The following is a 27,256-nucleotide window of genomic DNA, read 5'->3' as shown; positions in this document are numbered from 1 at the left end:
CGATTGTGCGCCAGTGTTTAGGACCAGCTGCTCCCAGGACAGACAGGCCCTTGTCAATTAGGCGGTGACAAGCAGGTCCTCCGGCTGCCTGCAGGCGCCCCGGCAGCCAGCAGTGTACAGTCCCCGCAATTAGTATCCATTTCTGTCGAGACCTCCTCGGAGCGGCGCAGACACAGGGCGCGTAAATGGCCAAACATTGTCCGAATGACACCAAGAGCCACAGACGACGACGCGTAATGGGCCCGTGTTAACCGCGAGTCGAGGGGAAACACAAACGTTTGAATTCAGGGAGAGGAGAAGATGAACCCGGGGTGGTTTCTCCAGGAAGGATACACCAACCTCAAACATGGCTCCACTCATATTATCACTGATATTATCACTGATAGATGCACATGGATGAGGAGGAAGAATTATATTATCGCCTGTTGGGGTTTTAGTTTATATCTGGACCTATACTCACCTCTCTGGTTGGGTCACCAGGTTTTAATGAAATCCTTTTGGCAGGTGTTTATCCTGTTGATGCTTTGACATGAATGAGCCATCACGTCTGCAGCTATGCATGTTAACAGATCATTAATAGAGTCACTGAATTTGTAATTAAAAACAGTTTAATGACTGGATTTTGGTGGAGATCATCCTAAACTCACTTCAGATTATCTGAACCAAGATCCAAACAGTAACCAACACTTTGTGATTAAAACCTTTTATTTATGACTCATACTAAACTACAGACTTAAGGTTTAATTGTGCCACTATCTACTAGAGGACTATTTATTAATAATTATGATAAAATCCTTTTGGCAGGTGTTCATCCTGTTTATGCTTTTATAGATGTTGGCAGCAGACTGACATTAAAATATACTCGTGCATTTCTAATGAGAAATCATGTCTGCTGACAGATCATTAATAAAGGGTTTGAATTTGTAATCATCCCTTTCGACTTCAGACTTGATGATTATTCTACCTGTTATGAATGACTTATTGAAAACTGCAGAACTATAAAGGGTTTAAACTGATGCCTTTATTAATAAATCATGTTTTGATGCTTTATAGATCAGTTATAAGCCATTTATAAGAACAATATGTGGTTGTTAAACGTTATTAGGGCATTAATATGGGGTTTTAATTGTAATTTTAACAGTTGAAATTGTTAGAGAAGAAAGAAATATATCGTTTGTGGTCCAGATAATCTGCAGGACTTGTCAAATGTAGTTTTCACCACCTGACATCCCAAAATGTGTCAATATAAATGTCTTATAGCTGCGTTATGCCTCATTAACCATTAACAATTGGTCATTAGTTTCACTGTATAAGCTTTTATCAAGAGTTCATTATTATAAAGTGGCATCAAAGTTTGATTTACAGTCACAAGAATCAAAGTAAACTTGGTTCCTCGAAGCTTGGAGCAAAGGAGTGAGGTCCTATGAGAGAGTAAATAAATGTCAGGCCAGCACTGTCACAACACTGACAGCCCATAGAGGGATGGCTCACCAAGCCCCTTTTGTAAGTGGTGTCACCACAAGCAGCTGGTGGTGGCATTCCCGGGCCTCGGACGCTGGCCTTTGGCCCCTGGGGGGTTGGACTCCGGACAGGGCGGTCCAGCCGTCTCCACAGCGCCGTGGTAGCTCAGGTCAGCGGGGCCAAGTTTCCAGCAGGAGAAGCTGGGGCCGAGTCGGCGAACAAAAACCCCAGAGCTCGCCAGGCCAGTGGGATCATTAGTATGAGCGTTTGTTTAACTAATTAGCAAGCTGGGCCGCCAGAGGGAGGCTTGTATAGGCGACATGGACGTCATATATGGAAAAGGTATATGGGCATCCGTCATTGTGCGTCAACGGAGCATTGATGCAGTTTGCAGAATGTGACCGAAGCGCAGGAACCCAGTGGAGCTTGTATAGGAAGTCTCGGCGTTTAGAGGGCATTAAAGGAGCACTTCATAATTCATCACAAGGATTTTGATGCTCTGGCTCCACGACATCCTTCTGGTTTCCAGCAAATTAAGCAGTCTGCAAGAGTTTGGGTGAGCGGACTTCATGGGTTCGTGCACAATGGGTCGTTATTTTCGTGTGGTTGGGGGGGGGGGGGGGGATAGATGATTCCGCAGGGTTCAAAGTACAGGACGGGGACAGGGCAGCGCACTGAAGTTCAAGAACAGTGCAAACAGCACATGCCAACAAAAGGAGCCACAGAGCATTCAGCTGCGGTGGGGCAGGAGAAGCTGGGGGGGGGGGGAGGCTGGGGGGATGAGGAGGAGGGTCCCGCGTTAAATATGGGAAAGTTTGGGGAACGAGGTCGAGGGGTCAAGAAAAGTCAACAAGAGAGCAGTCTTGATGACAGAAGGAATTTAATATCAAAAATACATAAATCTTCAAGTGAGGGCAGGCGCATAATGGGCACAATGGAGGCGAGTGTTAGAGTCAACACAGATTTAGTTGTTGGTGATTAAATGGATTAGGCCAAGTTGTTAACATTTAACACAAAACGTTGGCACTAGAATAGAGGTTGAGCAGAATGGAAGGGGGAGCAGGGCGGCCATGACATGCGGAGAGAGCTCATGTGTTGGGACCGATCCGGCGCTTAACCTGGCACCTTTCGTGGACGTGCCTTTACGCACCGATGCAGCAGAAACTGTTGTGAAATAGAATAATCGTTAATCCCATTTAAGGTTGATTTTGACTTTGAAAGTATATAATCTGTTGACAGTTTGATACACGCGCTGCTTCACACGAGTCTTCCTCACATGTGGTTTAAAGGAGGAGTTTTTGTTTCGCTTTTACGCACGGATTTTTACGCATTTTGTGAAGTAAAAAAACCAACTCCAGCTTGTTGAATCTCAATGCCACTGCACGGATATCTGTCTTCTGGTTGAATGCAGAGATGAACCGTCCCACCCTGCAGTAAATAGGCCCACACTTGTCTCCACAGCCCCTCTGACCACTGGACGCAGCTGAGAACTCTGTCTGACCTTCGCCCTCGCCCCTGCGAAGCCCTGCCAGTTCCCCGGCAGCCGCAGACAACTCTGAATTCCATAATTCTTCGCGAAAAGGCACTATTAGGGAAAAATCCTTCCTTTTTGACAATTTAATAGTGCAAACTAATCATCTGGTTGACACGGGCCATTTATCTCCGTGCACGCAGACAAAGACAAGGCCTTTTCCATAGGTTCGTCTGGAACCGAGGAGTCAGACCAGCCTCTATTTTGAGATCAAGTGCACAATAAAAGCATTGTGACTGCCTAATGGCTATGTTTGTGAAGCCACCCAAAACCCAGTTTATTAAATACATTTTTTTCCTTTTTTCTGTTCTGCAGAGAATGAAAAATAGACCAACGTGGCGTCACTGCAGCAGAGCCGGTTTCAATCGAGAAGCAGAAAGGTACGAAAAATAAAATAAAACTTAGTTTGGATTCTTAAAGCAATCAAAACACGAAACAAGAGAAAAGATGAGGAATAAAAATATAAAAAAAATAAACTGGGCGCTGCAAAATTGCTTAAACCCCCCAAGTTATGAATTCGTTTCTGAATCAATTTAGCGGTGCAGGCATTTTCCAAACATCCTCTTGCGGGAGTAACAAGACAGGGAAATTGATCCGGGGAGACCTCACCTCTCCGTGCGCCTCAATAACAGAGACATCAGCCTCTCCCGACGACTGTGTAATTTTTAATATATATGCAATAAATGTTCAATTTGTTTCCAGAAATGACGGGAAATAATAACGTCAAATTTTAAAGCCATCCATTACAGCCAAACAATGCGCATGCATGCATACTTAGTCCAACGCAGAGTGCTTTGATTAATTCACGTTTTGATTGTGTTTGATAAAGCAATAACGTTACAGCGCACGATTTCTGGACCATTTTCCCTCCTGGAAAACAAATATGATGGAGGCAGCTCTGATATTCATTGATACAGGGTTTTTTTTGTTTTGTTTTGTTGTCCAGTTGGAGTCAAAGGGAGAATTAAACACACAATTATCCAAATTATAAATGACGTGTAATCACAGCTGACACACACGAAAGATCCTCAGGCTCCACAGAGATCTAATTTTGATCTCAAATAATCAGCTCTTAATGTTTTACAAATTCATCAATTTCTAATTAGCTGATTAAAAATGACCTTTGACTTCTGGAATAAAACAACGAGTCCGATAACTGTTTCTCTAACGTCTTCACAGCTTCTGCAGATTATAATATCAGAGGATGTTTTCCTCGTGAAAAGGTTCAACGTGCTGTTAAACTGATGTGAAAAAATATACAGAAAATTGTGGATTATTTCACTTTAACTCAAACTGAAAACTCTGAAAGTCTGCGTATGAATTTTTAAACTGACAGTAAGTGGTCTCTATCTTTAAAGATCCAGTGAATAAAAGGTCACAGTCAGTTTTTAGTCCCACATTCAATCAGCCTGCTCGCACAAAGAGGAGAACAGTGCAGGTACAGCGGTGGGCCGGGGGTCTCGGATCCTAGACCCGGACACAAAGTGCATTAAGTTGGCTGATCTCTCTCAAACCATTTGATTAATTCACTCCCTTTCAAACCCAAGCGAGCAAGGAGTGGAGGGGACGTGACCAATGACATAATGGGCTTCTGTCAAACAGCCTTGCAAAACGCCCAGACCATTTGTGGTGACAATCCTGATGCCATCAGTTCCATTATAGGGCCCCATTCAGCCCAGAAACAAACATAGCTTTACGCCCCAAAAGGAGCGAGAAGGCTGCTTTCTGGTGGATTCTCTTTGCTTTGGGGACGTCAGTGGTTTTTGTCTCAGGACATCAGATTATCTCCAGCCTTTAAATAATCGCTTCACCAAATATTACATTATATTTTTTTGCAATATTGTACCGTTTTTAAATTAAAAGCATCAACATTTTCCTTTTTCGTTTTAAATTTTACAGGACAGCTTTTCTCTGACAATATATGTTACCGTGTTTGTGCAGGGTTCACACGTCTCCTGTTGAGAGGTGAGATTTCAGTGTTGTTGTTGCACACATGCACCGCAGAGAAGAAGGATAAGATGGTTTCTGAGTCCATGCTGCAGCGCACAGGGAAGACGGTGCTGCTTCATAACCTGGAGCCTGTGCTGTAAAATGGATGAACCTGCGTGTGAGGGGAGCTGAGAGGCGCCTGCTCGAATCTGGTCTCATGCATTTTAACAGCCATGTTGGAGAAAAGGACAAATTTGAGCCAGAAAACATTAATAAACAGGATGAAAATATGATGTTCTGCACAAATCAAAGAAGTTGAAATAACCAAATACTCAGAGTCAACATGTGGGTTTTTGTTTGTTGCACATTTAGCAGCTTGATACAGGGATGAGTGATACTCATGATATTTAAATGTTGCATAATAAAGATGTAATTTTGTGAATTTTAAAATATTAAAGTTGCAGAAATAATATCTCTGCAGAAATAGGAATCAGTTTTTTTTTCCTCTTTCCTGCAAAATATTTGTCAGATATCTGCCTGATGCGATTTTTCTTTGAAACTTGTAATCTGCCAAAAATAATTCAATATAGCTGATTTCAATGTGCCACTAAAGCCAGAAGAACTAATGTTGCTGCAGAATTCAAACCACATCAGCCTCGACCTCCATTCTGTAAGAAATAATATTTGAATGACAATAAAAATGAATGACAGTGGCAGATACTACTACTAATAATAATAATAATAAAATGTCTTATATTTTTGCACACTGTCTTAAAAAAAAGAGCAGCCTCGATTTTGTATTTTTATTTACTTAATTAATTTATCTTAATTTAGTTCTACTTTTTCTTAATATTTTGTTCTTTCTATTTCAAAGCCCTCAAACACAATGAAGCTACAAACATCTGCAAAAGACCTTAAATAATGATCGACATCATGAAATCCTCTTGATCAGCTTGTGAAACGCCTCCTTGTGTAAGAACTACAAAGACTTAAAAGCCTGTGGATATTGTCTCTTGAACCAGTTTGGGTGAAATCCACCGTGTCCTTCTCTTCCTCCACATCAAACTCATCTTTTCTTCCACTCGTCTTCCTCGCTTGTCCCGATTTCCCTCCCCTTCCACCGCCTGTTTGTTTTGGCCCAATGGACTTTTACACGCGCTTTTCATTTCAAACACAAACACACACAAGCGTTTTATTTCTGTTCTTTCTTTTCTCTTCAGTCTCTCACTCAACTTTTCTTCTGCGGCCTTTTGAAAACCGCTGATGCAGAAGCTTTGATGGGAAAAGACTGAAGGAGGAATAAAGTGCGTTCAGGAGGAAAAACCTCTTCATTTAAACCCATGTAAGAAAGATCAGGGGAAAACTATGTATTATTATTATTATATTTTAGGTGTGCTAGTATACCTGCTATAGTTAATATTATTAAAATTATCATAATACCGAAAGCTGTTGTACTTAAAAAATAATAATTATAATAACAGCAATAAAAATAAAGATAAAAACTATAAATAATAATAAAAATAAACTATTATCTATCTTACTGAAATTATTATTCCCATGATACTCGAGTCATATCATCTGACTTTGAATTTATTTCATTTGTTGAAGGTTGTATTGTAAAAAATATCCAGTTAACATGCTATTCATTTCATTTCCAATATAACGTTAGGTATATATATATATATTAAAACATTTTTTTTAAAGTAATCTTATCTTTTAAGCTGCAGTAAACACGTCTGTATGAACCGACTGAGGCACAGAGATGAAGAAAATCTCGTAAATTCTCCTCAATTCTGCCATTTTAAATGTCTGAAGAAAGAAAAATAAAATGATGGTGTATATATTAAATGTTTAAATCTTTTTTAATAGCATAATAATTACTGATTTCACAATGTATTCACTATAAGCTATGAGTTTTAAAAAATGCTTTTCTCTGAAGTGTGTTAGTTCAGGTGGCAATAAATGGGATTTCTTTACGAGAGAAACCATATTTTAAAATGAACATAAGCGATAATCTCCCTGTGGTATTCCTTCAGTAACAGGTTCTGTGGCAGCTCAGCTCTCATGTGACTCTTTAACATCTTATTCCTGTGTAAAAACATCTGTATTTGAATCCTCTAACCGCTCTGAGGGTTTACATCTGTCTGACGAACGCATCGCAGCTTCTGTCGGTGCTTCCTCGGGATCTCGGCCAAATTAAAAGCCGGGCACAAAATGTTGTCTCATTTAAATTCTCACCTTGAGCTCTCTGGTGACTGTTAATGGTCCGAGAGGAGCTGACGCTTAAAAAACCCATCAAGGTCTGCTCCCAGTGAGCGACAGGGTCTGGGACTGTCTAATGCAGCAGATTACACCACAGAATAAAGACGGAAAAGACAGAAAACACACTGTTATCACGAGGGAAACACAGAAAACACATGCACTCCGCAGTCTTACCTATACTCTGTGAGCTGAGCTGAGTCTCCGCAGTTTAATTACTAATCATTTCCACACCGCAGATAGTGTCAAAAACTCTGCGACTATTTCTCAGAGGTTTCCCTTTAACAAGTGGAAACTTAGTGTCCTCCTGCACCATTTTATACATGATGAGCCGTCAGTAATGGGATTATTAAACAAAAACGTTTCAGGCGCTGGCGTTAACCTTTTTTAATGCCTAATTAGGTTTTGCAAAGAAATAATTAGATTCTACAGTGCTTACACTGCCTATATTTTCAAATGGCATCTGCAGCAAACACAGCAGCGCCCGCGACACCGCTGCAGACAATCTGCGGATAGACGCTCCGCAGTGGAAGTCAGATGTAAGGTTTTAAAACATGTTGCGACCGAATAAGGTAAGTTAAAGGTAAAATAATTATCTCACGCAGGCTACACGCCAAAACTGCACCAGGGCCGTTCCCTTGGTGGAGGGCGCCCTCCTGTGGCAGTCTAAGGGACATTTACATTGAGTACAGCAGAGGATCATTTTGGATAAAATCAAAAGCAAAGATGCAAATACTCAATTCTGCTTTTTTTTTTTAAATCGACTCTTAACATATAAAAAGGCCAAATACTCTGCAGCCATAAATTCTCCTTCTTTGACAGATGCATGTGGGCGTTGACCTTCGCGCAGGCGCACTCTGCACATGTCTTCTTCCTCCTGTTTTCGGGTTGAGGCGATGGAATCATTGGCTGCAGAATAGAGCACAATAAAGCTCTGTGGAAATCAAAGGGCAATCTTGATCTGGATCAAGCAACATTTTCCAAAACGTTTCAAGAGACTCACTTGTTCCTCTTGCGTGATTCATCCCTGTAACATCCTGCCCCCATAACAAAAATCCACATGTTTGTATGTTTATATTATTTTGGGAAACACTGGAACAAATGTGTGTATGTGTTGTAAAACCTGTGGATGTGTAAAGTGTGATTATTGTGTTTCCAGCTTTTATTTTCTTATCTACGGATATATGGACCTATGAGTTTGCAATAAATTATTATAAACTATTATATTCTCATAACACAGCTGTATAGGTCAGGTGACATGTGTATGCATCTGTCTGTCTGTCTGTCTATCATTATTGTCCACTAGAGGGACACCGTGTCCTTTGAAGCTTTGAAGTCTACACAGATCTCGCGAGACCTCCCCGTGCTCTCGCAGCGGAAGGTCAGCTGACCTCCATCCTGTCACCAGTAGCTAACAGTCCCTGTATCGTGTGTGTTAGCCTGGTGTTAGCCCGGCACGGTACGGAACGTCTCGACACTGTAACCCCGGTGAGTGGTTCTCTCTTCTGACACGCACCGAGCGGGAGCGTCGGCGGTTCGCCTCCTTCGAACCTCCGGGACAGGGAACGTTATTTTTAAAAAGGTGCCGAAAGAAGCGAGAGGCTAGGAAGCTAACGTTAGCTCACATGCTAGTAACGATGGAAACAGAATATTCTAGAGTCACCTGCTGTGCTAGCCGCTAACAGCGTTAGCATCCATTCATTAGATCCAGACAACTCACGAATCACTGGTTAATGATACAACACGTCGCTTAAAGTAAGACGTCACTTTATTCCGTCATTCCAGATTGAATGAAACAACGTTAGTCTTGAATTCACTCAGATTAGTGGATGCTAGCTGAGCTAATGTAGCTACATCCCCATCAGTGCACGCACCAGTGAGTGGATTAAAATCCCTGAAAACTGGGATATAAAGGTTTTAAAACGGGTTTTCGTGTAAAAAGGGTGAAATCTTGAATGCTTTCTTTCATCTCCAGTGGAAGTAACGTTAGTTTTTAACCACCAGACCAGCAGGAGACCACCAGCACCTCAAGGCCACAGTTCTCCCACTGGTTCTTTCACTGGAAGCAGATACTGAATTAAAGTGGGTTTTGTATTAAGTGTCAAATATAGAAATGATGATAAAAGTAGTTATTCCATGAGGTCACTTCCTGTGTTCCTCCATCATCATCATTTGCAAATCCACTCAGTCCCTTGAACACACAAACTCAGGATGTTTATATTTGTCTATACATCATAGCTCCTTTAATCTATTCTAGATCAAAGGAGCTCAACAGATACTGAGTTGTACCCCTTGACATCCCTGACTCTGAGAACAGAGAAGCTATTAAATGCACGAGATCGTTATTTGATCTTTAACTTGTAAACTAAACTACATTTTCAACCTAATTTCCAATCTGTGTTTTAAAGTCTACTGTCATGAATTGTCCCTTATCAATTTTATATTGAATCGATCATTGCTTGCTTGGTTGCTTTCAGCTTTATTATCACAGACACAAGTGATGAAACTGAAGAATGAACTCTTGTTGATATGTGTTGTCAGTGTTGTTTTGTAATGTGCCTGTACTCTTCTACAGAAACACCCCCCACTCTCCCAAAGATGGCTGACACTAACCAACAAAGTCCTCCTCCTCCTCCTCCTCCCCCCCCTCCTCAGTTAGGGCCTTTGGTAAGTTCACAGTTGCTCGCAGCTATTTGTCACATTTTAATGTCCAATTCACACGTTTACAGACACTTGTCAGGGTAAACTGTTTGTGTTGTGTTCTCTGTGGCTCTGAAGGGACTTTGCTCTTGTTTCTCTGTTTACATTACAACACACACTGTTTAGTTGCATCCTGGAAGACAGTGTTTCTAGAGATTTACCCATAGCTGCATATCTGGATTTTGACTGTGCTGATCTTCATCTGCCTCTCACACTGTTATTAGAGTCTCTCATTGTAAACCTTAAACTTCTCCTGCCATACTCGCAGCACTGGCTTTTCTAATGTTTGCTCACAGTATGAGTATGATGCGGGTAAACAAGCTTGACAATCTTCTCATTGTGAGTTTATTGTGACCTCATAAATCCAGAGGGCTTTATAGTGTGCAGGTATTTTTTCTGTCCACTTAATGCAAACACACAGTTTCTTTTCTATAATAAGGTTTTATGCATTTGCAAGTCAGCATGTACTCACCACAGTTCTTATGATTAATGTGAATATTTATTCCTCAAACTTTGTATCAGAACCAGTCAGTTTATGTAGAACCTGTTTTTAAAATATATAGTCAAACTTTTGCAATGTCAGCTGACGCAGAAGGTTTTTTTGATGAGTTACAGCTGCATCTCATGACCTGACTTCTGATGAAAGGGTGGTAGAATTAAGTCTTAGATTAAATTAAGTTGTTGTTTGAGTTTGCCGGGAGTTGAGTGAACCAGACTGAACCAAACGGTGACTTTGTTTTTAGTACAGAGAAAAGACGTTTCCTCCTGTCATTTCAAATATCTAAATTATAAAACAGCACATTATATCAGTTAAAATATACAATCCAGCACTTAGCCTGGTTCTCAGAGACACTGAACATCCTTCACACATGGTGGTTTATTATAAATGATAGAGCAGGTTCAACTCTTAGCATCACATTACCGCTCTACATATATATGCCTGAATCGTGTATTTCTTTCTTCCTCAGCAATTTTTAATGAGCAACAAGCTTGAAACTGCGATGTGGCTGTCACGACTCTTCACCGTCTACTGCTCCGTAATGTTTATTCTGCCAGTATTGGGGTGAGTGAACTTGTTTCTGTAATAGTGTACCAACATCATTAAATCTGACTGACAACCTTGCACTGCTTATGCCTCAGTCTCCTGTCCTCCACCCTGAAAAGATATCTATAACATTTGCTTGTGTGTTTCAGACCCTATGCAGCAGCAAACTTCTATCAGAGAGCCTTGTTAGCGAACGCCCTCACCAGTGCTCTTCGCCTGCATCAAAGACTTCCACGCTTCCAGCTGAGCAGAGCGTTCCTGGCACAGGCTCTTCAAGAGGACAGCTGCCACTACCTGCTCTACTCACTCATCCTGGTCAACTCCTACCCCATCACCAGTATCCTTTCATCCTTTTATTCTGGAAATACACCGGAAGTAACACATGCATAGTGTCGTTTACAGTAACTTGGTTAACTAAAGGAAAGCATGCAGCGATACTGAATACAAGACAGTTTGTTTCGAGGTTTTTATTGAGTTGATAACAGAATCTAAAAGATTTCTGCAAGGACTGCATGACTATAGTCCTTAAGTGAAAGGTTTAAATACATGTATTGCATTGTTACTAAAGATGCAGCTACAATGCTAAACTGGAGTAGTGTGTGGAAGTTTCTTTGTTTAAAGAATCGCCTGTTGGTCACTGTCAGTTTGCTCTGACACGGCCAAAAAGCACTGCATCGCGTAACCAGATTTCTCTGAATAATCTGGTTACTGAAGTGAATTAAATCTCAGCCATTGCAATAACACGACTGCTCTCTACACATTTAGTGGATCCTCAGAATATCACATGACAGTACATGGTGTATTACATTGAGGCTTTCAGGAGGATTCACCATATAGCACATGCTTCCATTTTCTCACGATTTCAACCATTAATGTATAATATGTTTTACCATAACTAACAGTCATGCAGCCACAGAGACTAATGTGTGTGGGTGGATTATTCCTTTTTTCTGTTGATCTTTAACTCTTGTGTCCAGTGAGCATTTTCCCAGTCTTCCTCTTCTCCTTGCTTCATGCGACTACCTACACAAAGAAAGTGCTGGATGTGAGTATGAGGCTGCAGTCACCTGCTGTGACTTATAATTCTGTTTATTAAAATGTCTGACAGCTCGCTGAATATTATTTAACACCCGGGGGGGACATTACCAGCAGCCAAATGGTGTTTTAATTATCTACTCAATCAAACGGCCACTGCTCAGGGACCCAATTCCACCCAAAAATCTAATAAAAGGGATGATTGATAATGTAATTCCTTTACCTTCACCTCCCTGTATCAGTAAACACTGCACCTCACTGAAAACTTACCAACAGCTCTGTTGTCAACCTCTGACTCTGTTCTTTCTCTCGCAGTCCGTGGGCCCCAACAGCCTGATGTTCATCAGAAACCTCCTGGACAAACTAACAGCCAATCAGCAGAACATTCTCAAGTTCATCGCCTGCAATGAGATCTTCTTGATGCCAGCCACTGTGTTCATGCTTTTCAGGTATTTGCTCACAACTGAGGTTGAAAAGTTATTTATTGTCGAGAGAGATTCTGCTTGTATGTGCACCTGGATTAGTGACACTGTGATGGAAGAGCTGATTGGTGTCACACACATTCATCAGTTTGTTAATCTTTTATTGCCAAAAGTACTTTGAATTTTTAGATTTTTGACACTGCTCCTGTAAATACAGTTTCCAAAGTACCCACATAAATCAGCCACCAGTGCTCTGATACTCAGTATTGCCATATGCAAATTTCCATTGCAGCCGAAAGAACTACTGGTCCAGACAGTCTGTTTAATGGATTGCATTTGTTTACCTGTTATTGCACTTAAGAGAAATATTCACAACATTTAAAAAATGTGTTTGTTGTTGGAATATTGGACGATCCATAGTTGTGTAATGTTGTGTTTCACTCATGTCTTTCCTTTCTTGTTTACAGTGGCCAGGGAAGCTTGCTTCTACCTTTCATTTACTACAGATTTCTCACTCTCCGCTACACATCCAGAAGAAACCCATACTGCCGGTAAGATGTGTAATAATAGAATATTATCATAACATCTCATGTTAATGATGATAAACAGCATCCAGGTTGAAGAGCGTATAAACTCCTGCTAATCTTAGACATTTATCATTTGGCAGAAAAAGTTTATACAAACCAAAACTAAAACAGCAAAAGGTTGGACATGTTTAAAGCAACAGGGACGTCTTGACCTTGCATGTATGGGATCCAATAATGTGGCTGCATTGCTATTACTGTCCCACATCAGCTCAACTCATCTCAGATACAGTTAACAGGAGATGTCAGTACAGACATGTCAGACGTATGTTTGAGGTAAATCAGAAACTGTCACTGGTACAGTTTGTCCATGAGGGTTCACTGTTCATTTTCAAACTGTCAGATCCAGTATTGATCAAACTGACAAACTGGGAAACATGCAGACATGTAGTCGGGCAATAATTCAAGAGAACAAGAAGAGAGAGCAGAGATTTCTGCTGGATCTCTAAGGTAAACAGGGGGCCACAGATTACACTGCATTTCTTTTTCCCTGAATTGATAAATAAATATTATTAAATCAAATTTAAATTGTTCCAGAAAACCAAGCAAACGTGTCTTTTCCGTTTCTTTGTCGTTTATATTAAATGTACTAGAAATCTGACAAGTATGATCTGATTCAACGAATGACAAACCTCAGTTTACCTATAAGAGTGGAGCATTAAACACATTGTCTTTCCTCTTCCAGCACCTTGTTCACTGAGCTGCGGATTCTTCTGGAGCATTTCATCATGAAGCCTGTCTGTCCCGCCTTCTTCAGGAGGATGTGCCTCAGCAGTATCGCCTTCATCAGCCGCCTCGCCCCCACGGGCGTCTGATCGCACCACGTCAAAGTCCTGTTTTCTTCATATTTGTTTTGTTTTTTTCACCATTTAGGATGTGACTTAAACTTTGATGGGGACAGACAATGCCATCAGCAGAAGGAACTGTTTTCTGAATGTCAGCTTTACGGTCTGTGCTCCAACATGTCTGTATATCTGAGTACAGTTGAAGAGCAGCCAGTAATGCACTGAAGTCTCGCGGTGATATTTCTTTTCCCATCCTCCTAATGTGACCTCATTCAAGCATTGGACACCCAGCACCCTGTTGCGTTCACTGAACGAAGCACAGGAAACATCAGCTGTGTTCTCTATTTATCAGCTGTTATTGTTCTTTCCTATTATGTCCTTATTTATTCATGACAATTGCTTATCTTGTGATGAAGCGTTAACATTCAGAGATTAGTAAGTTAATTAATAATGATTCTTACAGATAGTTATAATAGGATGGAAGGTGGGAGATATTTGTTGTCTAATTTCTTTTTATGTGCAAATCATCTAATGTTGTCTTAATGCCTGAATTATGTTTTCTATCAATGCCATCAACTTATGTTTTAACAACATGCAGGATCTTTGTAGGTATGATGTCAAAATGAGGAAAGAGATATCTGCTGTATTTTATAGACTATTTTAAGGTACCAGATACTTTTCTGTGTGAAATGAATTGCACAATGCATGTCGTGTGAATGGCTGCATTCTCACCTTGTTTCTCGGTTTAAAATTTGTTCATTTATTTGTTGCTATTGTAGATTTCTCGCTAATTGTGTCCAAGGTTTTTTTTCTGCCATGTACAATGTTTATTTGCCTACAGACAAAACCACATTTTTATTATAACAAGAATGAATTGATCTCTTATTAAACCAATAAAATATGAAAGTATAGTCATGTGGGTTTGTGGTTATTAAATGTACTGTGTTTGTAAAGCGTTTTTCTAGTCTTCACTGCCACGCAAACTGATTTACATTACAGATCCTACAGCACTTGCACCTTCTCATAGGGGTTCAGTGTCTTGTCCAAGAAGACTTCTATGTGTGGCTTTGAGGCAGGAATCGAACCACCAACCCTTCCAGAAACTCTCACCCACACAGCTCTCAAAAGACAGTGTAGTTTCCACAGACAGAAAACATGTTCATGGATCTGTGGTTTGTCTACACTGAATGTTCTTGTCGTACATTAACTCTGGTGTCACGCTTGACTTCACTCTTTTCTGTGTTGAAGTCTGTTAAAATCTCTCTCTTTTCTCTGCAGATAATAGTTGGTTTGTTAGTTTTACTCTTGTTAAGGGTTAAGAACATAGGATGTCGCACCTTGTTAATCCCAATGAGACAAATTGTGATTTGGGAATATGGGCCATACAAATAAAATGTGATGATTGATTAAATCATATGTAAGATAGAGTTTTCACATTACAACATGAATTAATTTAGGAAATATTAGATGAAGCGACATTGAGCAGTAAACACTTTTTAGTTTACAGCTGGAGAATAGAACAAATCCTGCTCTATTTATAGGGAGCGCGTCCACCAATCAGATCGCAGCTTCAACTTCCCGACCTCCAGCCTCATCCAATGGCGTCGCAGCTTGTTGGCGGACACAGCGTTGCTGTTGGCAACAGACATCTGTTTTGGTTGATCTGTGTCTCAGCAGCTTCAGTTTTTATCCGAATAATCTCGATATTAAGGAGCTTCCGGTTCCAGATTACACCAAACAGAGGCGTCTGCTTTGTTCCTGCGTTGTTTTCTTGTTCGTTGGTTGATGTTGTTCGTGAGTTTCTCTTCTTTGTTTAGTTAAAAACACACAGTTGTCGTGCGGATAAATCGCGTTAGCCAATTAGCTTTGCTAGCTAACGTTAGCCCACCAGGCTAATCTCCTCGCTTCGGGATAATCCCAGCCTCTCTTGGTTTGTAACCCGGACGGAAGTGTGTTGCTGGTGTGTGGCCGACACATTGCGAGTGTCATCACTGAACATCCATGTAGATTCATCAGTCGGATCACCTGTCAGATCTGCCCCCAGGTTTCAGCTCTCAGATCCCCGGTGGAGAAGGAAGATGGAGCTCCACCTGAATCGAGTGGATTATATCCAGGTGAAGATCATGTGAAGTTTCTGTGTTGAGCTGCTCTTTGGTTTGTTCGTAGTTATGTAAATAGAAATGTGTTTGAGACACTTTGACTATCACTCAATATTATTAATTGATTTCCAAACAATCAACACTTATATTAATACTATTATTAATTGCTTTTAAGGCTCTTCTCTATGGCCTTACCCCCATTTACATTTAAGACCTTTAAGCACCATATGAGCCAGTTTGTAGTTTCAGATGCTTAAATCCTGTCTTATCTCGTTATCTCAGAGCCGTTCCTGATTTTATCTAACTTCTTATTTTATATGTCTTCTATGAAATGTCATTTATTCAGCAGTTTTACTTAATCTGAGAGAGTTTGTATCCCTCTGGGAGACAATTCAACTAGCCTATAAATAGATCAAGTGTATTTAGGAAATTTTCCCCCAGTGTGCAGTCAGTTGTTTCTCCTCTGTTTCAATACGTGGTCATCTGTCTCCTCACAGGTCGGTGTGACCACTCAGAAAACTATGAGGCTGCTGCCAGCATTAGGAAAGAAGGCCTCTCAAAAGGTAATAATATTGTCAGAGTTAAACAAGTGTATAACATCTAACATGAACTTGTTATAGTTTGATATCACAACTTCATTATGCTTGATTTGTGTCTTCCTTGTTTCAGGTTGCTATAGCTGATCATGATGGTATCGTGACATGTTTTGGGATGAAGAAGGGAGAAGCTGTGGTGTGTGTCCTGGTTAAGATTTTTATTTCACTAAGCCCTTTGGATCTTAATGGGTTGATTTCTAGTTTCTAACGGTAAGAAATTTGACTTTCTGTTTCAGCCTGTGTTTAAAACACTCCCTGGGCAGAAAATATCCAGAATGGACCTCGGCGGAGCTGCGGGGACGCCGCAGGAGAAGATCTTTGTTTGTTCTGGTTCTCAGGTCCGAGGATTCACAAAGAAAGGGAAACAGTTCCTCACCTTTGATGCCAACCTCACTGAGAACATTAATGCCATGTAATACCTTCCTCTGCTTAATTCACTGGGTCAGAGCTGTGTGATTTTTACTTTGCCGGCTGATGTTTGGTTCTCTCTTTCCCAGGCACGTCTCAGGCGCTGACCTCTTTGTTTGTGCAAGTTACATCTACAACCACTACTGTGACTGCAAGGACCAGGACTACTATCTGTCTGGAGACAAAATCAATGATATAGCATGTTTGTCCTCAGAGAACCTGACGCGCCAAATTCCGGTCCTCGCATGCCAAGACCGGGTTCTCAGAGTCCTTCAGGTAAACCAAGCTATTTACTCTTCTCTGTAGTTCTACCCCCGACAATCAGAGGAGAATTGTTTCCGACATGTTTTTTACTGCAGGGATCTGAGCTTGTTTATGACATTGAAGTCCCCGGCCCTCCATCGGTCTTAGAAAGGTACAACAGAGACGGAGGTAAGTTATTAACTTCTCTTTGCTCTGTGTATTGGGGGAAGAGGCACCACATTGTTTTATATGGAACAGACCCAACATAATGTCTGTGATTTCTCTACAGGAGAGGATGTTCTGTTTGGAACAACAGACGGTAAAATTGGTTTGGTCCAGATCGGTGAGCAATCAGCTGCGACCAAATGGGAGATCGACAATGACAAAAAGAAAGGAGGTATGTTTTTTTCATGGGACTATATCAGAGTGATACATGTGAAATGGGTAAATCATGGTCTGTCCAAGAATCTAAACTGATAATCATGGCTGCTTCATTCCCATACTTGGAATACGTGGGTTTGTACGAGTACGTTTTCCTTCTTGTTGTAACTTTCACAGCACAGTTTTCCTGTCTCCCATCAGGAATTCTTTGCATTGACACTTTTGACATTATCGGAGATGGAGTGAATGACATTCTGGTGGGAAGGGATGACGGGACGGTGGAAGTTTACGGTTTCGACAGCTCCAGTGAACCCACATTACGTTTTGATCATGTAAGTTTATGTATTTACTCACTCCAAAAACTAAAAGTTAAGGCATTCGTCAATTTGTGAAAAAAAAATAGAAATCACTTTAAATCATTTGTTGCCTTTTCTTAAACGTTTTAAAAAGTCCATTGTCTTTTACAGGATAACGTGATATCCTGATCATAGCACTCCCTTGTTGACGGACAGGTTTTTCTCCCTTCAGGTTCTATCAGAGAGCGTGACTTCCATCCAGGGTGGCTGCGTGGGGAAGGAGTCTTATGATGAAGTCTTGACTGCCACATACACAGGTTTAAAAATAATAAAACACAACAGCTTAAGTGTTAGAACTGTAGTAGAGGCATATTCTGAATAACTGCCATCCCCTCTTCCAGGATGGGTGACTGGTTTAACCACTGAGCCCCAGAAGGCAGAGGCCGGCCCCGGAGACGAGGTCAAGATGAGTAAGGAGACCCAGTCCAAGGTAGAAGCACTCAGGTAATACTGCTTCCTTTCTAATTATACAGTATGTTCTTGGGCCTTGATTTAAGATGTATACAATAGTTAGAGCATGATTTCAAAATCAATCCATTCTTCAGGTCAGTATGTGGTTCATTATCAGGGCCGAGCTGGACCAGCTGCAGGTCAAAGTCCTGCAGGGACGAGAGCAGTACCAGCAGACGTCTCAGTCCAGCACGGCCGTCTCCGCTGTGCCCGTCTTCAGCATTAACGACAAGTTCACCCTCTGCCAGGACGACGCCAGCTACAGCCTCACTCTGGAGGTGCAGACTGCCATCGACAATCTGCTGCTCCAGGTACTCTCGGCAACAAACCTTCATTCTAACCCCTAGTAACAGTCCAACTTTAAGTTTAAGTCAAAATGTCAGATAAAGATGAATCCACTTTGCAGAGCGACGTCCCCATCGACCTGCTGGATGTGGATAAAAACTCAGCTGTTGTCAGTTTCAGTGAATGTGACTCTGAGGTGAGCCGTGTTAAAACATGCAGTGAAAATAAAGAAAGAAACCAGAAGCCTCTCTCTCTAACTCTTACCTCTGACTTTTGCAGCAGCCCAATGGGAACTTCCTCTTGGCCACGTACAGATGTCAGGCGAACACAACCAGACTTGAGCTCAAGGTAACAAGTGCATCAGAACTTGTGTATCCGGGGGAATTTTCTTTTACTTACTGAAGTTAGTGTTTCTTAGACCTCATTCACTTGTACAAAAACATAATATCACAATAAGAGCTTGGGTTTTGACAGACAGTGCTAAGCTGTGTATTATACTAGTTGTGCTGCCACATTCTTGTTCTTGAAAAATGTGTTTTTATCTATGATAAATTGTTTTCACAGGTGCGGTCCATTGAGGGACAGTATGGCACCCTGCAGGCCTACATTACCCCAAGATTGCAACCCAAGACCTGCCAGGTCCGCCAGTATCAGATCAAACCTCTGTCCCTCCACCAGCGCACACACAGCATAGACCAAGACAGGTAGAGACTGCTGAGGAATTGGCTTGTGGAGTTTGGACTGAAATTAATATTGAAAAGGTTAACGTCACTCATTTGGATTCAGGCTGGATTTAGAGCATTACAAATGATATTGTCTGTCTGTGTGTGTGTGTGTCTGTCCTACAGGCCCATGAACAGGCTCAGCCTGGTGGGACAGTTCAGTTTTGCTGAGATCCACTCCTGGGTGGTCTTCTGTTTGCCAGAGGTGCCTGAGAAGACACCAGCAGGAGAGAGCATCACTTTTCATTTCCACAACACTTTCCTCGGCACACAGCTTGAAGCCAATTACTGGTAAACACGAGCTCACAGTAGAAAGGCACAATGATTACACATATATATGTGTGTGTAGAAATAATGAGATAACTGACCAGGGGTTATAAAATTTCATATCCTGCCAAATACCCTAAAAAATATTTATTTTAATTTAAAACGTTCAGTGGGGATTTGTGTTATTATCTTCTTGGATCTAATCAGCTTTTTCTGTATTTATAATAAAGCAAAGGAGAGGGTCACTTCAGGTCAGACAACATCTCTACCATCTCCATACTAAGTGATGTCCTGTCTAAAGAAGCTACCAAGAGGAAAATCAATCTCAACATTTCATATGGTAGGTTTATATTCATAGTCATGTTCTAATGTTTAGTGTATTATAGTATTTAATCTTGTTTAAATGTCTTTTTGATGATTTATCTTCCAGATATCAACGACGACTCTGTGAGCCACACCCTCAAAATGATCCATCCCAAGCTGGAGTGCCAGTTGTTACTGGCTAGAAAGGTTCAGCTTATTGATGCTCTTAAAGTAAGTATAGCTTAATGGTTTTTGGAATAAAGTTTCGCCGTCTGTTTGAACACTGCAGCTCTGAACCTATCTAAACGTTATCCAGAGGAGCTATGTGCAAGAACGCAAATGTCCTAAACTAACGTTATCCTGTTACCTTGCTCCTTTGGTTGAAGCAACAAGCTCGCACCCATTCTCTATGTTCACCTCTCTCTTTCCTCTCTTGACAGGAGCTTCAGGTTCACGAGGGGAACGCCGACTTCCTCATCCCAGAGTATCGCAACATCTTAGACGAGTCCGCGGATCTCCTCGAGGAGTACAAGAAGCAGCCGGCACACCTCGAGAGGCTTTATGGTGCAGTGTTTAACTGGCACATTTAAAATCATCATTGTATTATTCACTGTAGCTTATCTAATCCAGAGCATTAGAATGATGATAACTCATAACTTTTTGTTTCTTTGTCTTTCCTGCAGGAATGATCACAGACCTCTTCATTGACAAGTTCAAATTCAAAGGGCAGAATGTGAAAACCAAAGTCTCCTCATTACTGGAGATACTCGATAATTATGACTTAAACTCTCTGTTAGACTTTTTCAGTGAGGCATGATGTCATAGAGTTGAGCTATTTTTGTACAGTCAATACAAATGTTTTGTTTTATGGTAGATGTGTCACGTGTCAAAATGTCCTGTTGTCATACTGTCATTTAGAAACTGTTGGTCCTAAATGTTGTGTACAATATTTAAATATTTATAATGTATTTTGATAGCATCTAAAAACAAGAGTGGCGATTAATAAACTGCTCAAGGTTTCACACATGGTGCAGGTTTCTCTTTTCAGTTGTAGCTTCAGTTTAGGTTTGGAATTTCAGTTGCCAAATATAAGCCAGTTTAAAGCACATGCATGTATATTTTTATATCAAAAATATCATGAGTGAATTCATAAAAATGTCATCGTATTTTTAATCACTGTAGGATTCATCTTTCTCATATGACAGATGTGTGATTATATTTTTCATACAACAAACTCAAATTGAATTCATAAATTATCACATTTACAAATGCGTGATATGTAAATTTCTAAGATGTGCTTGTAAATATTGATCATCAAGGTTAATGCACACATAAAAAGTGACAAAATAATAATAAATCACTGCACAATGATGAGCACTTTATTTTGCTGATAATATTTTTGTATCTTTACATCACACTATTAATTCAGAACATTAATATGTAATGCAGTCGAATTGTGTTGTGCAGTTCTTACTTTTACTAAAATAAAGGAAGTAACAGATCTGAAACTTTAAAGTCAAAAAGGCACCAAATGATAAAATCTACTTAAGGCTTGTAGCAAACTTAAAGTGTGTTGTGTTGCCAATTCATATAAGGCAGAAGCAGTAGTGTACGTCAGTATCATTGTGAGGTACAAGTATTTGCATTTTCAATCATTTCAAAAGGGAAACATGTTCACTCTTATCCTCTAACTTCTGTTTCAGACTAATAATAAAAAATATAACCAAGATATATATTATTACAATTAGCCCTCATCTTCACCAGCTGTAATATTACAAAGATATGAGTGGCGATAATCCATATTCCTCTTATTGTCACCAAATTCCGAGACCAAACAAACACTGAATTTATCCTATTGATAAATACTGTCTATGTAACCATCATCTGGTATAATTACTCATCTGTACTTTGTACAGTTCCACTCTTATAAAGTTATAAAACAATAAATATATAAATCAGAGCCGAGGAGTTTCCTGCAGATAGACGACATTGGACACGTTAGTGTATTTTAAGTGAAATACACATAGTTGTAAAATCATCAGTCATTCTGCCAAGTCATATTTGTGTTCAAGTTTTCATGTAACACAGCTGCTCTATATTTATTCATTTAAATTCAACACAACCTTGTTGCCAACCACCTAAACGTGGCTGTCTGGGCTCCTGCATCCTGCTGATTAGTATTTGTCTTATATTTACTTTTTCTTGCTTTGCTGTCAAAGCACTTTGTAAACGTCTATATAAATAAAGCTTATTATTATTATTATTATTATTATTATTATTATTATTATTATTATTATTATATTATTATAATAAATACTTATATGACCCTATATATTGATGTCAATACTTTAACAGTAATATTGTTATTTTTATTTAAACTCAATCACTTCCTCCTCCATTGAGCTGATAAATGATTTGTTTTGAATTTGTTTTGCTGTTGACTCTTTTCCTCCGTGCGCGACTTTTTCCTTCAAACCGGTTTTGAATTTTCTAATCACGCGAATTGTCCCCCTTCCGGCTCCCGTACACTCCCGGACGTCACTACCGGCGCGGCCCCTGATTGGTCCGTTTCAATCCTCGCGGGCTACTTGAACTGGGAGAACGCGTCGTCAGGGTGTGAATGGACCGAGCTCAGCTGTTCGCTTCTCTTCCTGCAGGTCGGTGGTCACTTCGCGGAGCTTGGACGAGTATGGCGCCTTAATGACACTTTAATTTCCCACCGCACCGCAGATACTGACCCGCTGGTTGTGCGTGTTTTTTGTTTGTTTCGCCGCGTTTCGCCTGCGCCGTTGCCATCTCAACCGCATCGTGTTGTTTTTTGTGAACGTTGCTGCAGCACTTCCCTCCGCGAGCTAACAGCTAACGCTAGCCTCCGTTCGAGCTCCAGTGCATCTCTCTGCGAGTCGTTTCTTTGTTTGTTTTATTCCACGGGGGGTGAGAAAAGCTCCGAGCAGCAGCGGGAAGCTTCGTGGAACCACCCGGCGGCTGCACAGACATGTCAGGGGCCAACAGGGGAGCGGGCGCCGAGGCGGCTAGCGAGCATCACAACCAGGAGAACATGCTGTCAAGGCTCCGGGGCTCGCAGAAGAACCGAGGGGCCACCGAGAACCAGGAGAACCTGGCCCCGAAGCAGGCGGCCGGCAGGACCGTGCTGGGAGCCCTGCAGAACAACCAGCGGAGCAAAGCCCAGAACCAGCGCGGCACAAAGCAGGTGAGGATGCTAGGTGGCTCGGCTAGCTGCTGCTGCTAGTGTTTGCTAATGATAACCGTAGTGATAAGGGGGCATTGTGGGGTTGTCTGGGGCCAACACGCTCCGGTTATCAGGAAGCCAGTTGATGTTACACACCGCGGATCCACTGCCATTTACATGCATCCTCTCATTCCCACTAATGTGCAGATTTAAATGCAGCTTCTATAGAGCTACAGCGACTCCTGGGAGCCAGGTTGTCCGCCATTTTAATGTCACTTATTGTGTGCACCGTTTACTTTTTGTTGCAGCATTAATGTGTGTGTCCCGCCTTTGTGACGGGAACAATGAATGTGTTGTATTTAAATAATACTGCAGCAAATTATTTCCCCCGTTAATCCACTGGTAAGTTTATAAAATGCCAAATTGTATAATGCACTTTTATTTATTGTCCTTCACACAAAGATCACATTATGCTTATGTCCAATCAGAAGCTTGTATTTCAACTGCAAGCTTATATTGGTAATTTAAATAGTTTAACCTACATTTAACACAAACTTCTGAAACATTAGCAGATTCACTTTAAATTGATCCCTGTAAAATTGCTAAATTTCTTCATACAAAACCTGCATCCCACCATCTTATCACCAAGCTAGTTCTTGCACCTTTTCACTCGTCTTGTATACATTTATGCAACTTGCTGCAGAGAAATCCCTCATGAGACCCTGTTTCTAAACTGAACCTTGTTGAATTCTTCCAGGAGTCATCACAGCAATTGTCTTGTAAAGAAGATTTCAGCAAAAGCTGTTTCGAGAAGCCCGCTGCCAAGCAGCCCTCATTCCAGGTCCACCTTGATGAGCCTGATGGCGCCTGCATCAAAAAGCCACAGCAGGTGGTCGAAGCTGTCAAAGCCAAGGCCGTTGCTGAAGACTCAAAGATCAACATCGACAATGCTGTGGGACGGCTCCGGCAGCCCCTCGCCACCATTGACATTCCATCGGCAATGGATGTCAGCTTCGGTGCGTTGTGGTTCATATATAATCTCTTGAATTTCAGTTTCACATTAAATCTTATTTGTATAAACAGACATCAGATCATGATTTTGAATGTGCACTAAATGTAAAACTCTCTGATTTAGACTCTCCCATGGACATGTCTGTGGTTGAGGGGGAGGAGAAGCATTCTAATGTAAATGACATCCCAGAATATGCTGCTGAAATCCACACGTACCTGAGGGAAGTGGAGGTGAGATTGCAAACGCTCCTGTATCTTCACTTCACTAAAAACCTTGCTGCCCACCCCTCGGTATGAGTAAAGATGTCAAGTTTGCCATTAAATGCTTTATATTGTCACCCAATAGGTAAAATCCAGGCCTAAAGCCGGCTACATGAAAAAGCAGCCAGACATCACTAACAGTATGAGGGCCATCCTGGTCGACTGGCTGGTCGAGGTGGGAGAAGAGTACAAGCTGCAGAACGAGACACTTTATCTGGCCGTAAACTACATCGACCGCTTCCTCTCTTCCATGTCTGTCCTGAGGGGGAAGCTTCAGCTGGTCGGCACCGCTGCTATGCTGCTTGCTTCGTATGTGTCTCTCAAATCTAAACTTTATTCAGTATTTTCTCTCTACACAATTGTACATGCAAGCCTTTTCTTCTGTGTGATGTGACTTTAAATCTTCCCCTGCAGAAAATTTGAAGAGATCTACCCCCCTGAGGTGGCCGAGTTTGTTTACATCACAGACGACACATACACCAAGAAGCAAGTGTTGCGAATGGAGCATCTGGTGCTTAAAGTGCTCTCCTTTGATCTGGCAGCACCAACAATCAACCAGTTTCTCACCCAGTACTTCCAGCGCCAGTCTGTTAGCAAACAGGTGGAGAGCATGGCAATGGTGAGCATGCAGCACCTTTATCCCTTTGGCTTTGTCAGACAAATCCCTAACGTTGCTCTTAACCAAATCTTCAAACTGCTTTTTCTTCCCCCCCGTCAGTACCTCGGAGAGCTCAGTCTGATTGACTCGGATTCCTTCTTAAAGTACTTGCCATCACACACGGCTGCTGCAGCCTACACCCTGGCCAACCACGCACTGACTGGTGGCTCATGGGTGAGTAGTGTCAAAGGTTAACAGGTTCAAATTCCACAAATTAATGACTTCCTGCTCAGCTGACATCCTCTGACCTGCTGCAGTTTCACTATGACATGGATATATTTTTTTTAATTTAATCATTGATTTTGTTTAACCACCACAATATCAATACTTTACTTAAATTGGTCAAATCTATCGTCACAGCTGCATGAGATTCATTCAGACTCCTCACTTGTCTCTTTGATCGCACCAACACAGTAACTCCAGACATCTTTAAACTCTGACCGGCTCAAAACATTGTTTGGTCTTAATTAAAACAAAGGGCATGAGTCTTAATTTGCATGTAGAGTGGGGGAGTGAGCTCCGATCACACGTGGTCACAGGAGACTCATTAAGGGCGCATGTTAATCCCTGGTGTGAACACACATACTTGTGATCAGATCTCTCAGGACAGATGATGCCAGGTTTGTACTCTGGTTATTTGTGAAAGCTTCTGTTTAGGGCTGTTGCCAGTTTATCTTCACTGGAACCAATTGGCTTCTGTTATACAAACGTGTCAAATTAACCCAGTTGTCGCTTCCTCAGCCCAAGTCTTTGACTGAGATGTCTGGCTACTCCCTGGAAGATCTGATGCCCTGTGTCGAGGAGCTGCACCAAACGTACATCGCTGCCCCTCAGCATGCCCAGCAGTCTGTCCAGGAAAAGTACAAGACCCCAAAGTAAGTAGACTACAAACTTGGCATCATTTGCATTGTCTGAAATTTTTGTATTGTATAAATGGCCTAATAACTTGTTTTTTTGGTTTTTTTTCTCAGGTACCTAAGTGTTTCTGGCATCGACCCTCCAGCAAAGTTGCAGCTGAACTGACTTCTTCCCTTGTCCGTGTAGAGTTGTACCCCCTGTCAGTCTTTTTTTAAATTAATTTTTTTCTTATGTAACGCAGTTTAACAATCCGACCTGCTCTTCTCGGAGTCGTGCTGGATGTTTAGAGTTTTTACTGATATTTTTATATAAAGTCTGACGCTCGTGCCAAGTTGTGTCGGTTGATCAAGCAGTTTTAATGTTGACTTTTTAATCACAGACAAAATTTAGAGGTCGTCACCACCACTTGATGCTTTGATCTGCAGCATCTCTGCTCCACCAAATGTCTAAATGTACTCAAACCCAGCAATTTTCACTTTATGGTTGAGTTATTGTTGCTGGTCACACTTTTTTAAAAAGGCATTTATACAAGGTTGGCTCCACACAAGCTACAGCCTTTTTAAAAGTGGTGTAACTTAAATGTTTGGCCTCGTATGATGCAGATTAAAGTATATTTTGTCTGTCATGATGGAGTCAGCTGTCTCATTACATTGGTGTCTTGGCAGTTAAAAGCTTTTCAAGGCATCTTCTGCACTGTAAACTATGGCTCTTGTAAATAAAATTGCATTTAAAGTAAGACTTCATGTCTGCATCTTTATGGTCACGTTGGACTCAAGGGGGCAGCAGAGGACCAGATTTGGTCTGAGTAGATTTCTTCATGCAGACTTAAAAACATTAAGTTTCATAGAACTTAAGATGCAGATGTCTAAAAACCTCTAAATGGTTATACACACCTAACATGAATAGAAAAGGTAACTATCAGCTTTGACAATACTGTATGAGTCTTTAGATGCATTATGGGTTGTTATTGGAAGAAACCTATACTCTTGTGCTTTAAATGTTTTATTTCTTAACCTGAGAAGATCTAATAAACTGAAGAACACTCAGTTGGCATATTAAACAATCCTGCAGTAAGTCTTACTTTCATGTAGGTAATTTTAACAATTTGAGGTGTTTTATCATTTTAGATGCTGTATTATGACCCTAGAGCTGTATTGCAGGTTTAAGCTTATCCTGGATTAAAAAAGTTGGACAGTAACCATTTCAACTGTAGCACAAACCCTGTAACTGTCTGAAATTTAGCTGAACAGTTTAACATTGAATTTGTAGGATTTATTGTCTTGCATTAGTTTGTGCTAATGGTACAAGGAAATAAAACCTAAAGCCTGATAAAGAACAAAATAAATGAACTTTGATTAGAACCTCCAAATGTCTGAGTTTAGATATTCCTGGCCAAAGTGTTGCCTTTTGTGTAACC

At 41.0% G+C, this 27,256-nt stretch overlaps 3 protein-coding genes across 4 annotated transcripts; all 3 read left to right on the top strand.

The window, feature by feature from the left end:
• The first annotated feature begins 8,547 nt into the window (after window positions 1–8,547).
• On the top strand, window positions 8,548–14,666 carry tmem33 (transmembrane protein 33). 2 transcript variants are annotated; one of them, XM_034598534.1, is made up of 8 exons: window positions 8,548–8,668; window positions 9,756–9,847; window positions 10,849–10,943; window positions 11,075–11,262; window positions 11,903–11,970; window positions 12,276–12,409; window positions 12,850–12,933; window positions 13,652–14,666. In XM_034598534.1, the coding sequence occupies exons 2-8, from the start codon at window positions 9,779–9,781 to the stop codon at window positions 13,779–13,781; spliced, it is 768 nt and encodes a 255-aa protein (XP_034454425.1). In that variant the 5' UTR covers window positions 8,548–8,668; window positions 9,756–9,778; the 3' UTR covers window positions 13,782–14,666. The 2 variants fall into 2 exon arrangements, with proteins under 2 accessions (XP_034454425.1, XP_034454426.1); XM_034598535.1 differs by lacking the exon at window positions 8,548–8,668 and adding an exon at window positions 9,190–9,262 and having other exon boundaries at window positions 13,652–14,660.
• Window positions 14,667–15,388: 722 nt separating this feature from the next.
• On the top strand, window positions 15,389–20,883 carry bbs7 (Bardet-Biedl syndrome 7). Its single transcript, XM_034598643.1, has 19 exons — window positions 15,389–15,865; window positions 16,348–16,413; window positions 16,520–16,582; window positions 16,683–16,858; window positions 16,944–17,130; window positions 17,214–17,286; window positions 17,387–17,494; window positions 17,680–17,810; window positions 18,007–18,091; window positions 18,176–18,278; window positions 18,403–18,595; window positions 18,691–18,765; window positions 18,849–18,917; window positions 19,134–19,273; window positions 19,418–19,582; window positions 19,789–19,898; window positions 19,989–20,092; window positions 20,302–20,425; window positions 20,545–20,883. The coding sequence occupies exons 1-19, from the start codon at window positions 15,830–15,832 to the stop codon at window positions 20,676–20,678; spliced, it is 2,142 nt and encodes a 713-aa protein (XP_034454534.1). The 5' UTR covers window positions 15,389–15,829; the 3' UTR covers window positions 20,679–20,883.
• Window positions 20,884–22,465: 1,582 nt separating this feature from the next.
• On the top strand, window positions 22,466–26,577 carry ccna2 (cyclin A2). The gene is made up of 8 exons (XM_034598573.1): window positions 22,466–23,072; window positions 23,809–24,067; window positions 24,187–24,293; window positions 24,409–24,632; window positions 24,738–24,942; window positions 25,042–25,155; window positions 25,723–25,856; window positions 25,953–26,577. Exons 1-8 carry the CDS (start codon window positions 22,857–22,859, stop codon window positions 26,002–26,004), a joined length of 1,311 nt encoding a protein of 436 aa, XP_034454464.1. The 5' UTR covers window positions 22,466–22,856; the 3' UTR covers window positions 26,005–26,577.
• The last annotated feature ends 679 nt before the right edge of the window (window positions 26,578–27,256 follow it).

The sequence above is a fragment of the Hippoglossus hippoglossus genome, chromosome 10, assembly GCF_009819705.1.
Source record: "Hippoglossus hippoglossus isolate fHipHip1 chromosome 10, fHipHip1.pri, whole genome shotgun sequence".
NCBI lineage: Eukaryota > Metazoa > Chordata > Actinopteri > Pleuronectiformes > Pleuronectidae > Hippoglossus > Hippoglossus hippoglossus.
The sequence above is the reverse complement of the archived record's forward strand: the minus strand, read 5'-3'. Positions and strand labels throughout refer to the sequence as shown.

Bases quoted from the DNA above. Each gene is read 5' to 3' on its own strand.
- tmem33 (XM_034598534.1), top strand. From the start codon at position 9,779: ATGGCTGACACTAACCAACAAAGTCCTCCTCCTCCTCCTCCTCCCCCC. The intron at 11,971-12,275 runs GTGAGTATGAGG...TTTCTCTCGCAG, and splicing joins ACACAAAGAAAGTGCTGGAT to TCCGTGGGCCCCAACAGCCT. The intron at 12,934-13,651 runs GTAAGATGTGTA...TTCCTCTTCCAG, and splicing joins AGAAGAAACCCATACTGCCG to CACCTTGTTCACTGAGCTGC.
- bbs7 (XM_034598643.1), top strand. From the start codon at position 15,830: ATGGAGCTCCACCTGAATCGAGTGGATTATATCCAG. The intron at 16,859-16,943 runs GTAATACCTTCC...TCTCTTTCCCAG, and splicing joins ACTGAGAACATTAATGCCAT to GCACGTCTCAGGCGCTGACC. The intron at 18,279-18,402 runs GTAATACTGCTT...GTTCATTATCAG, and splicing joins TCCAAGGTAGAAGCACTCAG to GGCCGAGCTGGACCAGCTGC.
- ccna2 (XM_034598573.1), top strand. From the start codon at position 22,857: ATGTCAGGGGCCAACAGGGGAGCGGGCGCCGAGGCGGCTAGCGAGCAT. The intron at 25,156-25,722 runs GTGAGTAGTGTC...TCGCTTCCTCAG, and splicing joins CACTGACTGGTGGCTCATGG to CCCAAGTCTTTGACTGAGAT. The intron at 25,857-25,952 runs GTAAGTAGACTA...TTTTTTTCTCAG, and splicing joins GAAAAGTACAAGACCCCAAA to GTACCTAAGTGTTTCTGGCA.